Here is a 14151-nt window from a genome sequence, read left to right as displayed (position 1 = left end):
CCATGGAAAAGTTTGGGGAAATCACTGTGTTCATTTTACTGTGATAACAGAGGAATAGACTAGCAACCCTCAAGGATCTCTTTAATTCTGAATGTACTGCACAGGAACAGACCTCATTTAATACAGAATATAACCTAAAGGGAATACTCGTCAAAATAATTGTTTTGGATTTGTTGTGTTGGGTACATTGTGGTTATGCTTACAGCAATAAGGGAAACATCACATAACACAAGACAAGAAGTCTGAGTCCATGTCAATACTTAAATCACATCTAAGTATTTATTTTTAGGTCTGGAAGATAAACATCAATATTAGGAGTTTTTTGTGTAATTCCCGTTTAATTGTGAATTTAGCAGGTGAGGAATGTGTTGTCTAATGTGCCAGTCTAGTGATGGTTCTGTAATGCTGTTGCTCATTTCATGGCAAAGTTAGCAAATACCAAGTAATATATCAAAATGATTTACTTCCTGATGATATACTTCTGCCAGGTATGCCTACTTTACAGTAAACATTAAACTGAGAAGGTTTTGGGGAAATGACTGTCTGTCAACCCACAAGATGGTTATCATATCAGCTGGCTACACACAGAAATAAGTGAAAGAAATACATGCGCACCACACAGACATACAGGGGAAATATTGCTGGAAATGAATTGGCAGCTATTGTGCTGGGTTTGGCATTTTAAGCCAATAGTGGCTAACCGGGGGTGGGATAATGTCAGCGTTGCATTGATTAGATAGTAGCTGGGAGCTTGCAGTGTCTAATACTTGTGAGATTTGTTAATGACAATTTGCAGTGGAACATGTGAAAATTGCATGTACTTTCAGAATTGTTTGGGGAGCTAATCATAGGTGGGCTGAGAGCGACTGGTAGCTTGCGATCAACCTGTTGGAGACCCTAGTTTAACATGATTTTGCACTCCACACACAACTATCTGTAAGGTCCCTCAGTCGAGCAGTGAATTTCAAACACAGATTCAACCACAAAGACCAGGGAGGTTTTCAAATGCCTCGCAAAGAAGGTCACCTATTGTTAGATGGTTAATAAGAAAAAAGGCAGACATTGAATATCCCTTTGAGTATGGTGAGGTTATTAATTACACTTTGGATGGTGCATCAATACACTCAGTCACTACAAAGATACAGGCGTCCTTCCTAACTCAGTTGCAGGAGTAGAAGGAAGACGCTCAGGGATTTCACCAAAGGCCAAAGGTGACTTTAAAACAGTTACAGAGCTTAATAGCTGTAATAGGAGAAAACTGAGGCTGGATCAACAACATTGTAGTTACTCCACAATACTAACCTAAATGACAACGTGAAAAGGACTGTACAAAATACAAATATTCCAAAACAAAAGCATCCTGTTCGCAGTAAGTCAATAAAGTAAAACAGTAGAAATGTGGCAAAGAGATTAACTTTATGTCTTGAATATAATTTTTATTTTATTAATTATTTAACCAGGCAAGTCAGTTCAGAACAAATTCTTATTTACAATGACGGACGATGCTGGGCGCCACCCTATGGGACTCCCAATCACGACCTGTTGTGATACAGCCTGGATTCTAATCGGGGTGTCTGTAGTGACGCCTCAAGCACTGAGAGGCAGTGCCTTAGACCTCTGCGCCACTCGGGAGCCAAAAAATGTTATGTTTCGGGAAAATCCACTCTTCATATCTTCAAGCATGGTGGTGGCTGTGTCATATTATGGCTATGCTTGTCATCGGCAAGGACTAGGGAGTTTTTTTAGGATAAAAATACATGGAATACAGCTAAGCGCACAGGCAAAATCCTAAAGGAAAACCTGGTTCAGTCTGCTTTCCAACAGACACTGGGAGACAAATTCACCTTTCAGCAGGACAATAACCTAAAACACAAGGCAATATATACACTGGAGTTGCTTACTAAGACTGCATTGAATGTTCCTGAGTGGCCTACAGTAGTTGCAGCTTAAAAATACATGACAAGACTTGAAAATGGCTGGGTGAGGAAAACATTTTTGTAATCAATTTTGAATTCAGGCTGTAACACAACAAATTGTTGAATTAGTCAAGGGGTATAAATACTGTAGCAGGTTGAAATTCGCTGCTCAACTGAGGGACCTCTGAGATAATTGTATGTGTGGGGTACGTAGATGAGGTAGTCATTAAAAATCAGGTTAAACACTATTATTGCACATAGAGTGAGTCAATTCAAGTCACTATGTGACTTGTTAAGCAAATGTTTACTCTTTAACCTAACAAAGGGGTTTGAATACTTACATTATTTATTAATTTGTAAAAATTATCTAAAAACATCATTCCTGTCTGACATTATGGGGTATTTTGTGTAGGCGAGTGACATAAAATCTCAATTTCATCCAAATTAAATTCAGGCTGTAACACAATAAAATGTGGAGATCAAGTTTATAAGTAGCCTGGCTGGGCTGATGAGACAGTGGATTGCGCAGTCAGATGGAACAGAGTAAATAGACATTTTAACATCATAGATTTAGCCGATGGAAACTTGTGCAATAGACATCGGATGGAATGCGGTTTTAACCAATCAGAATTCAGGATTAGACCCACCCGTTGCATAAAATGTATTTTATCTGTACCTTGGCAGATTTAAACATATTTAATCTGTAACTTGGCCACTCAGGAACATTCAATGTCTTCTTGATAAGCAACTCCAGTGTAGATTTGTGTTGTAGGTTATTGTCCTGCTGAAAGGTGAATTCCTCTCCCAGTCTCTCGTGTAAAGCAGACTAAAGCAGATTTTCCTCTGAGATTTTGCCTGTGTTTTGGTCCATTCATTTATTTTTATAAAATAAAAACTCTGCCTGTATTTGCTGATGTCAAGCATACACATACCAGGATGCAGTCACAGCCATGCTTGAAAATAAGGAGTCAGTTACTCATTGAAGTGTTGTGTTAGATTTGTCCCAAACACAAGGCTTTGCATTTAATCCAAAAAGTGTATACATTTGTTGTGTTTTTTTTTCAGTATTACTTTAGTGCCTTGTTGCATACAAGATGCATGTTTGGAATATTTTTATTCTGTACATATCCGGCAGGGCTTGGACTGTAATTGGTTAATCCCACTTTGTAAAACAATAAAATGTGAAGAAATCCAAGGGGTCCGAAAACTTTTGCAAGGGCTAAAGAGTTGTCTGTGAGGTATTTAACAGGTAAGCTACTGTATGACAAAGCTGCTTAACAAAATGTTAAACTCACACTAACGTTGTGTCTAGGTGTATCTTCGTTTCTTACAGGATTGGACTGGAAATAATTTACTTCCATCATCTTTATTCTGAGCTGAGGTCCATCCAGATTTGTGAATGAATGAGTGGGTGGGCCCCGAAGTAAATGTGGTGGGACCACTACAGATCCCACACAACGATGGATTCCCATTGTCCGAGAACTCACACTTCTTTGGTAAGCAACCTCCAGTGACGAGCCTGGACCCAGATCAGTACTGTATGTGCTTCATCTAACTCCTCCTAATATTTTCGTCAAGCAATACATAATATGCAGTGTATTATATACAGTTGATGTCAGACGTTTACATACACCTTAGCCAAATACATTTAAACTCAGTTTTTCACAATTCCTGACATTTAATCCTCATAATAATGTCCAGTTTTTGGTCAGTTAGGACCACCACTTTATTTTAAGAATGTGAAATGTCAGAATAATAGTAGAGAGAAATTACTGATTTCAGCTTTTATTTCTTTCATCACATTCCCAGTGGGTCAGAAGTTTACATACAATCAATTAGTATTTGGTAGCATTTCCATTGAATTGTTTAACTTGGCTCAAACGTTTCAGGTAGCCTTCCACAAGCTTCCCACAATAAGTTGGGTGAATTTTGTAACCATTCCTCCTGACAGAGCTGGTGTAACTGAGTCAGGTTTGTAGGCCTCCTTGCTCGCACACGCTTTTTTAGTTCTGCCCACAAATTTTCTATAGGATTGAGGTTAGAGCTTTGTGATGGCCACTCCAATACCTTGACTTTGTTGTCCTTAAGCCATTTTGCTACAACTTCGGAAGTATGCTTGGGGTCATTGTCCATTTGGAAGACCCATTTGCAACCAAGCTTTAACTTCCTGACTGATGTCTTGAGATGTTGCTTCAATATATCCGCATAATTTTCCATCTCATGATGCCATCTATTTTGGAAAGTGCAGCAGTCCCTCCTGCAGCAAAACACCCCCACAACATGATGCTACCATCCCCGTGCTTCACAGTTGGGATGGTGTTCTTTGGCTTGCAAGCCTCCCCCTTTTTCCTCCAAACATAACAATGGGCATTATGGCCAAACAGTTCTATTTTTGTTTCATCAAATAAGAGGACATTTCTCCGAAAAGTACCATCTTTGTCCCCAGTTACAGTTGCAAACTGTAGTCTGGCTTTTTTATGGCGGTTTTGGATTAGTGGCTTCTTCGTTGCTGATTGGCCTTTCAGGTTATGTCGATATAGGACTCGTTTTACTGTGGATATGGATACTTTTGTACCTGTTTCCTCCAGCATCTTCACAAGGTCCTTTGCTGTTGTTCTGGGATTGATTTGCACTTTTCGCACCAAAGTACATTCATCTCTAAGAGACAGAATGCGTCTCCTTCCTGAGCGGTATGACGGCTGCGTGGTCCCATTGTGTTTGTACTTGCGTACTATTGTTTGTACAGATGAACATGGTACCTTCGGGCATTTGGAAATTGCTCCCAAGGATGAACCAGACTTGTGGAGGTACATTTTTCTTTCTGAGGTCTTGGCTGATTTCTTTTGACTTTCCCATGATGTCAAGCTAAGAGGCACTGAGTTTGAAGGTAGGTCTTGAAATACATCCACAGGTACAGGGCGGCAGGGTAGCCTAGTGGTGAGAGCGTTGGACTAGTAATGGAAAGTTTGCAAGTTCATATCCCCGAGCTGACAAAGTACAAGTCTGTCATTCTGCTCCTGAACAGGCTAACCCACTGTTCCTAGGCCATCATTGAAAATAAGAATTTGTTCTTAACTGACTTGCCTAGTTAAATAAAGGTAAAATACATTTTAAAAAACACCTCAAATTATGTCAATTAACCTATCAGAAGGTTCTAAAGACATGACATCATTTTCTGGAATTTTCCAAGCTGTTTAAAGGCACAGTCAACTTAGTGTATGTAAACTTCTGACTGACTGGAATTGTGATACTGTGAATTATAAGTGAAATAATCTGTCTGTAAACAATTGTTGGAAAAATACTTGTGTGATGCACGAAGTAGATGTCCTAACCGACTTGCCAAAACTATAATTTGTTAGCAAGAAATTTGTGTAGTGGTTGAAAAACGAGTTTTAATGACGCCAACCTAAGTGTATGTAAACTTCCTACTTCAACTGTAACAGTATATGCACATGCAATGGCGATTTTTGCCCCCTTGGTGGGGCAAAGGCTTCTTTTTTTTATGCATGCCAGCAAAGCCACTACACAACACAACACTAAACAATACATTAATTGCACTATAACGGTGGCAAACGATGCCCACAAACTGTTAGGCCCTACACAAAGCTGTCCCAACAGCAGAGCTTTCTTTTCAGCACCATGGATTGAATCCTTACCACTGCTACACCTGGTTATCAACGGAGCCTCGTCTCTCAGTGAAACAGTTAATTCAGCCTACTTTACTGACTTTAAAAAAAATATAGCTGATATGGCTGACTTGCTTAAACAAATGTAGTTTCTACTGACAATTGAGATGTACAAAGGATAAATAAAGGGGGCCTATAAGCAGACAATGAGAGCTCATACAATATTCAATGATGACATTTCTCTAAACCAGGCTATAGGCTACATGTGCACCACCAAGTCAGAACAGTAGGCTAAGTTGTGAGGAGGAAAGGGACCAACTTATTAGGGTGAAACACATGGGCTACCAACAGATTACTACACGACATACACTTAGTATTACTTTCTTAGCTACAGTATAGATATCTCCCTGGCATATTACATCATTTTTGCAGCAGCATACAATAAATTTTTGGACTCACCTTGTTGTGCTGTGCTCACTTGAACAGGAAAGTGGTGCAGAGGTCCTTCGTCTGCAAATTTAGTCGTCAAACTTTGTCATCAAAGTCTGTCTTTCTCTGGATTCTTGGTGCTTTCTAGACATTTTGGGAACTCAGAAAGAAACAAGGTTGAATCCTGACTTCAGTGATCTTCAGGTTGGAGCTCTAGAAAGAGGTCAGAGTTCCCGACTTGGAATTCTGAGTTGGATGACAGTTCAAAACGTATTTTCTCAGTAAGAGTTGTCTTGAACACACTGACGTCTGAGATTTCCCAGTTCCGAGTTTCCAGTTGTTTTAAACGTGGCAGAAGCCATGCTGGATTGACAGCATGGCCAATGCATTCAACCTTTAATGGACGATGGTGTTGCATGTGAATGTTTATCCTTTTAGCTTGGAAAAGAGACCCTTAGTCTTAGACTTGGGACCATACAGCCACTCCACTGAACAGCAGGCTAGTGATTGCTTTGCAACGCTTGCAGTTAGCCACTGATTCCTTCCAAACCACTCATTGTTGAATTTGTGATTTCCAACTGTTGTATAATGTTTATGTCCAATGGCCGATGAGCACCGATCTGTTTTATCTATCATTTCTCTTGATATGATAAGGATTGAAAAGGATTCGCCAGTCGATTGTCAACTTGATTCATGATGATGACTGCTTGTCTATCTTGCTAGCTAAGCTTTTGAAAGAATGATGTTGACATGATCAGTCCAATCAAAGCTACGGTAGATATAACATGATTTAATGTCATTTTATCTGTGGCCAATTAACTTGAGCCTTCTTGGATGGGCACTTCTAATGTATATCTATGGCAGCAACCAAGAGGCTTGAATTTTCGAGCTCTCTCTGTAGATTTTGCAGTGGCGCAGTGTCCACATGAGTGATGGAACTCTGAGCCAATCACGGTGCAACTAGAGTACATTACTAACCCCTATGCTCTGTATTTTCCACTGGCTGCCTCATCACCACCACAGAAAGCACTAAGCTAGGCTAAAACACCTGCATTTTGGAGATGCCTTTCTCAAGAATGGAAAAAAGAGACCATATTTGTATGCAACTTTATTAACTCAAAGATTTGCATAACCTGCCCTGAATTCACTGTACACATGGCATGGCAATGATTGTTAGGAGAGTTGGAACATGCAGATCTGGGATCAGGCGATCCAGTGGCCAGCTCTGACACACATTACACCTCAGGCAGTAGCAGCCAGTCACACAAGCCAGATGTCAAAGTGACTTTACACATTACGGAACCAACTACCTGTAATGATGGGCAGAAATGTCTGTCAGGTTAATAAGTAGCCATGGCAACCTTTGCTCCCATTTGGCACTCCTAAGTCAGACCTCAAACAAGCACCAAGGTGTTCTGTTCTAGGACTCCTGTACCGAATTCTTCTGGAGAAGTTCCATTGACAAAGATAATAGAGGGAGGTATGCTGAGGTAGAAGAAGTCAAAGGTAAGAGTAGAGCCGCAGAGGGGGATTACTTTTCAGGTGGTCAGAGAAAGAGAGAGAGACCTGGGTGTGCTGGGTCACCCTGAGATGGCCATGGTCTAGATTAGAACAAATCTTCAGGTCAGAATCTCATGCCTGTCGATCTTATTGTGTCAGCTTGGATTATGTGTATTATAAAATGAGTTTGGATAAACTCAACCCTATAGAACTGTACGGCTACATTCCAGCAGCTTTTTTTGTGTTCCAGTATTTCCTTTTACCTTAATGTATTTGAATGAATAAAAGTGATGTGAACTGGTTCCAATGCTAGCTGACCTTCAAGGATTCATGCCCACATAATATAAATATCATTATTATAATGTATGACACTGATGATAAAGCATTGTGAAATATCAATATATGTAAAACATAAATAAGATAAGTACTATTATCTCTTTGGAGAATAGCTGGAAAGCTCAAGCCGTCCCGTCAATCTGCTGTGACAGTGTGTTCTGTGAGAGTGTGAGGTTATTTATGCCTGGGTTTATGTAGGTTACTATCCCCTGTTATGTTAATGTTTAAATACTCAGATTAAGTCACTATCTAATACTACTGTAACAGCTGGAAAGTGATTTTGACAGTCGTACTACACTATCCTTGGGAGAGCACAGGAGTTATTGGCTTGTGAAATGTGTAGCTATTGTGGATTTTCTGAACCATGCCGAAGCCAAGCTGACTTTTTAGTTGGCTAAAAGTAACTTTAGCCAACACTTCTAATCAGTGATACGATAAGTTCATCTATGCGTCTTTCTTTTCTCCTCTCAGATATTCTGGCAGATCAAGGGAGCCCTCTGCTCCAGGACCAAGAGGTCTTATCCTTCACCAACTATCCCAGCATGCAATACCCCTCGGTGGAGCCCACCATGTCCTCCCCTCCATACTACTCCAATCAGAATTACTACCCCCAATACAGCGTTGAGGAGTGGTACTCACCCACAGAGATGTATGAACTGAGGAAAGAACCCCTGGAGGGTAGCTACGATGTTGAAATGGAAGAGGCATCCGCCATAGTGCCTGCGGTGTGCAAGAGGACCAGGCACACTTCCCATGCAGGCAGGGTCAAAGGGGAGGAGCTGTGTGTGGTGTGTGGGGACAAGGCATCTGGGTACCACTATAACGCTCTCACCTGTGAGGGGTGTAAAGGTAATTGCAGTGGTTAAGTGTGCTACATCTTTATCATAGCTGTAGACATTGAAGTGTTACGGACTACAGGTCTTCACCGTCTTCTACAACATAGATCCAAATAAGAGCATCTTCTACATTCAACACTTGAGAAACCACTCTATGGATGGGCTCACTTTTTCTAAACCCTGTGTTGATCACTTCTGGTTTTGCTCTGTAGCTATTGCTAGAACAGTATTGTAATCTGAATATAGTTGGGATATTCTATAATGTAATATGATGTCTACAGAGTAGCCCACTAGTATGACAAACATCCAGAAGGTGATCAGTATGATATTTCGTCATGACGAGGATGAATGAATGAACTGTCTCTGGACTCAGTGTCAGGAGTAAGCAGCATGACTTTACTGAACGTCTCCATGTAAAAATGACGAGCTGTGACACTCAACATGAAGAATCACAACAACACCTCCCTAACCTTCTAAATGACAGCATTTCTACTCTATTTCTTGTAAATCCTCAGGTGAATGGATGTTATGGTTGCGGTCACTGGGCTCTTCTGCCTCGTATCTGAGCGTAGGTTTGAGGTTCAGTTGTCTCGTCGGTTCACCCTCCGCATTTAACTCCCTCTACGCGTTCCACTCTATAATGGCGTAGGGAACCAGGAGCTAAGCAATGTTAATGTGTGTCGTTGTACTCATCTCCTTGCACTTGAATGTCTAGTTACCTGTTCCAAGCTATCGATTGTGTGCCCACTGTATGAAACCAGTCCAATAAGGCTCTTAGGGGGCATCTTTCTCACACTGGTAATTAGTGTAAAAATAAAATGTTATTGGGCTGTATACATATGTTGCAGATGTTACTGCGGGTGTAGAAAAATGCTGATGTTTCTAGCTACAACAGTGCAGTAATACCTAACAATACAAAACAATACACGCAAATCCCAAAAATACATAAAATGATTAAGAAATAAAGAAATATTAGCAAGAGCAATGTCAGACTGCGCAATATAAATATATACGGTGCTTTCGGAAAGTATTCAGACCCCTTCACTTTTTGCACATTTTTACAATTAGACATTTTTCTCATCAATCTACACAAAATAACCCATAATGACGAAGCTAAAACAGGTTTTTAGATTTTTTTGATAATGTATTAAAAATAAAAAACAGAAATACTTTGACATAACTATTCAGACCCTTTGCTCTGAGACTCAAAATTGAGCTCAGGTGCATCCTGTTTCCATTGGTCATCCTTGATATGTTTCTACAACTTGATTGGAGTCCACCTGTGGTAAATTCAATTGATTGGACATGATTTGGAAAAGCACAAAACCTGTCTATATAACGTCCCACAATTGACAGTGCATGTCAGACCAAAAACCAAGCCATGAGGTCGAAGGAATTGTCCGTAGAGCTCCGAGACAGGATAGTGTCGAGGCACATATCTGGGGAAGGCTAACAAAACCTGTCTGCAGCATTGAAGGTCCCCAAGAACACATTGGCCTCCATCATTCTTAAACGGAAGAAGTTTGGAACCACCAAGACTCTGAAGTTCAGGGCAGAATACTGGGCGGAGTCCGGCTAGTGGTGACTATTTAACAGTCTGATGGCCTGGAGCACTGTGTTTTCCTTGGAGCGGGCGAATGCATCGGTGTCCATGACGAGGCTGGTTTTCCCTTTATAATCCATGATTGTCTGGAGTCCCTGCCACATACGTCTCGTGTCTGAGCAGTTGAATTGCGACTCCACTTTGTTTCTGTACTGACGTTTTGCCTGTTTGGTTGCCTTACGGAGGACATAGCTGGACTGTACACTGTGTGGCCCTTTTGAAAGGGGTTAATGTTAATGGTTTGAAGCACCCATTGGGAATAGGTCAAGACCAAGGGCATAGATCAGCCACAAACCAATGCCATCACTCCATTAGCGGTTATATTTATGGGAGATCCAAGGCACGGTCCACCTCTACAACATACAGATCCTAATTCAACCTATATTTTACAGGAAAATAATCCAGCGACAGGATTTGAACATTAATCCATAATGTTGCTTGATCGGTGGTTAGGCTATATAGTTGGGCAAAAGTAGGCTACATGTAAAGTGCAATGCAATAAATATAACTGTGTTTGTGTGGGTTTTCAGTGAATTTAATTAAATCACAAAGCTCATCTCCAAATTCTCGGCAACAAAAGAGTGATCAAATTAATCCTGCATCTGTAGTGGTGTTATTTGCTTTACAGTACATAATACCACTAGTATTTCATCATATGACCAAAGACTGAGGTCACTGGCTAATTGTTCTGATTACTGCCTTTAGGCTTCTTCAGACGGAGCATCACAAAGAACGCCGTTTACAAGTGCAAGAGTAAAGGGACCTGTGAGATGGACATGTACATGCGCAGGAAGTGCCAGGAGTGTCGTCTCCGGAAGTGCAAGGAGATGGGCATGCTGGCAGAATGTGAGTATATCAGCACTCACGCCAACAGCTGTTGGCATCTCTCCATTTATCATCATGGGATACTGCACCTATTATGTCACACTTGATGGTACAGTCTGTGAGGTACTGGTATTATTGATAAGGAAAGGGACCAAGAGTCAAGGGAAACCATAAAGCAGCATTACTGAAAGATTCAACAAGAAAGGTGGTCATGACATTTGAAGGAACCCCCATGTTTCTTCACTCTTGATGGCCTTTACTCCAGAATCCATGTAGGTGCAGATGCATAGATGCATGTAGGTACAGATGCATCTCCTATTGCATTGCTAAGCATATTGCTATTTCTTATGTGCAACAGATTATCTTGCCAATGTCAGAAAATGAATTTGGTGATAACACCAGCTCTTTGATTTACTTCTACGTGCATTTATTGCCTGAGAGACTACACTGCAGGTTTTAATAACGCATGATACATGGTACCATAGTACCTGCCCGTACAAAAATGCATATTCAACCGCTTTCTTTTAATTCAACTGAAGCACTGGCAGATCTCAGAGGACCTTTAAGAAGAAGTGCACCTGCTATTTGCCAATATAACAAATTGCAGGGCATATCTTCAATAGTATTGCATTTTACCATTCATGTATCCATTTACCATTCAGGTATCCATATAAATTACATTGTTAAACAGTCACTCACTCTCAGTATTTGATTCAGATTGACATGTGTCTAGCTGTGAGCCTGACTATCTATTCAGACTGTATGATATCATCATAATGTTCTTTCAATGCGCTGGGGACATTCTCAGATCATAGCAGAGAACTCTCATTTTGGATTCTGACACGACTGCTTTGAATTTCACTGAGGGACAGTTGTGTCATACCACTCACAACAGAAAGGTCTCACCATTGTTGCTATTCAAGGGAGGGAGAGGCAGAGGGAGAGTCAACTGGAAGATAAGGTATTTTTGCAGGAACAAAAGAAGAATGGGGAAATTAAGGTGTAAATCTTGATCAAAAAGACATGGTCATGATGAAATCTTTGTGTCCTTCCCTCTAGCCTAATCCTACCACTAAGGAGACCCAATTGGTGGGTGTATTTGGAGTATCAGGCAAGGGGAGCAGGTGGACGGAGTTCACCATTAACACACTCGCTGCATTAACATTCTCGCTGCATAAAATACAGGAGTTGTATAATTAAGGAATAAGGCATGAGCGGGTGTGGTATATGGCCCATATACCATGGCTAAGGGCTGTTCTTATGTACCGTACAATGCAGAGTGCCTGGATACAGTCCTTAGCCGTGGTATATTGGACATACTGTATACAGTACCACAAACTGTTTACCAACGTAACATTTTTTGGTTTGTTTGTGGTGCGGGGAGTCAGCTGTTTGTTCACCCACACCTGCCCACAATTGCTAATAAGCCATCCACGACCGACCGTCCGACTATATGTGAAAAAGTGAAAATCTGAGGCTTGCACCCGACCCTAAAATGCGCTATGGGCTACAGTCAAAGACGCCAGAACAATGTTTTGACAGGGGTGCACGATTTTTGGGCCTGATTTATATATGCTTCTGCTTTGGTAGGCAACTTGTCTATAATTAGATACATGCAGCTTCTCTTCTTTCATTATGTGTTGCCCTAGAAGACTAAATAAACCCTTGTTCACCAGAATAATGTAAAATCGCTAGAATGAATGCTTCAATTTATTTGACATCGGTAAAGTTCTCTCTCTCATCTTCTTTCGCTGAGAAAATATGTTTAGGGGCCCAGGAGAAAATGCAATAACAAAAAAAATACTGGAAAGATTTTCTGTGTAAAATTTGCAGATGACATCAGTTTGACCGGTTGTAAGGAAATAGAAAGCTGTGAAAACGACCCAACATGTTTCTGATAAGATTTCAGTTCGGCATGGATGCATATTTTATGTGGTTGAAATACTATCAGCTTTTATGATGCTGATAAAGATAGATACCATCTGTAGAGGTGCTAACTGAGCATTCACATTCTCTCATGATACTGAAAGAAATGAATCATATTTCTCTACTCCTGTTCACGAGTCAAAATTTGGCATACATTTGGTGTATCATTTTACAGCAAGAACTGCTTAATTCTGCTGGAGTTCATATTAAGGCTATGTGAGGGGTTATCGACCTACAGTCAGTGTCCAGATCTCAGTTCCCATTTAACCCACCTGAACAGTAGGCTACTGTTCCCTTGACGTGCCATAGGCCGATTGGAAGTCCCTGTCTTGTGACTGTTAAATTTGTATAGCGCCTCACAATCAACACACATAATATAGCAGCACTGCTATCATCCTCTTTTACCACTTCACCAAACCATTACTTTTCTGGTCCTCCTTTCTCTTTATTTTAAACTGTCCTTTCGCAGCTTATCTCTTATTGAATTAAACTCCGACATTGTCATTTTTGCCTCTGTGGATTGATGTTAAGTTTTTCTGCCTGTTCCCAAAATAATTTGGTGATTGGTGGGTAGGATAATTTGGCATGTGTACAGTTAGGCCCTAAAGCTTAGGCTTATGCACTAATGCCAAATAGCCTCAAATAATGAAAGAAAAACCTCAATATAGCCTATAACACAATAATTATACATTTTTCTATTTTTAAAGGTTTTGCTTTCTCTTTATTTCTCTTTATGCCACCCACCCGTCCTTCATCCACACAATATTTAATGACCTTAAACCCATATCCACAGGGACTGCGGGTTAGGAGTAAACCCGCGCGTCAGCCAATCAGCGTTCAGGGCTCAAACCACCTGGTTTATAATTTAGAATATTACTGGGGATTTCTCAATTTGTTATAATGTCTAAAAGAGTTCCCTAATTATCTGAACTATACATCTGAGCTAACCTCTTACCTTAGGTGAGAATTAATGTTCAAAACTTGCTCAATAACTTTCTCAAACCCATAGTTATACTATAAAGCCAATTTAATAAAATATTAAACACCCTGCTGTATCATTGGGCATCAGGCCTTTTCTGGCTGGCTACGGTGCATTCACAAAGAAAATCACTATTGAACAAGTAGGGGTGAAATTCTCCTTCAACACATTGTGT

At 40.5% G+C, this 14151-nt stretch overlaps 1 protein-coding gene across 4 annotated transcripts in view; it reads left to right on the top strand.

Moving 5' to 3' along the window:
* The window catches only part of LOC110522782 (bile acid receptor), a 31014-nt gene that overhangs the window by 543 nt on the left and 16320 nt on the right, over window positions 1–14151 (top strand). For 2 of the 4 annotated variants that reach the window (XM_036977453.2, XM_036977458.2), the window contains exons 2-4: window positions 3229–3412; window positions 8279–8656; window positions 10952–11092. In XM_036977453.2, coding sequence (XP_036833348.2) covers window positions 3316–3412; window positions 8279–8656; window positions 10952–11092 — 616 coding nt within the window. In that variant the 5' untranslated portion in view covers window positions 3229–3315. Of the gene's footprint in view, window positions 1–3228; window positions 3413–7340; window positions 7478–8278; window positions 8657–10951; window positions 11093–14151 lie in introns of those variants that run through there. The other 2 variants (XM_021601242.3, XM_090230800.1) reach the window with 2 other exon arrangements.

Source organism: Oncorhynchus mykiss, chromosome 1 (genome assembly GCF_057628025.1).
Source record: "Oncorhynchus mykiss isolate SJ-2025 chromosome 1, ASM5762802v1, whole genome shotgun sequence".
Taxonomy (NCBI): domain Eukaryota; kingdom Metazoa; phylum Chordata; class Actinopteri; order Salmoniformes; family Salmonidae; genus Oncorhynchus; species Oncorhynchus mykiss.
The sequence above is the reverse complement of the archived record's forward strand: the minus strand, read 5'-3'. Positions and strand labels throughout refer to the sequence as shown.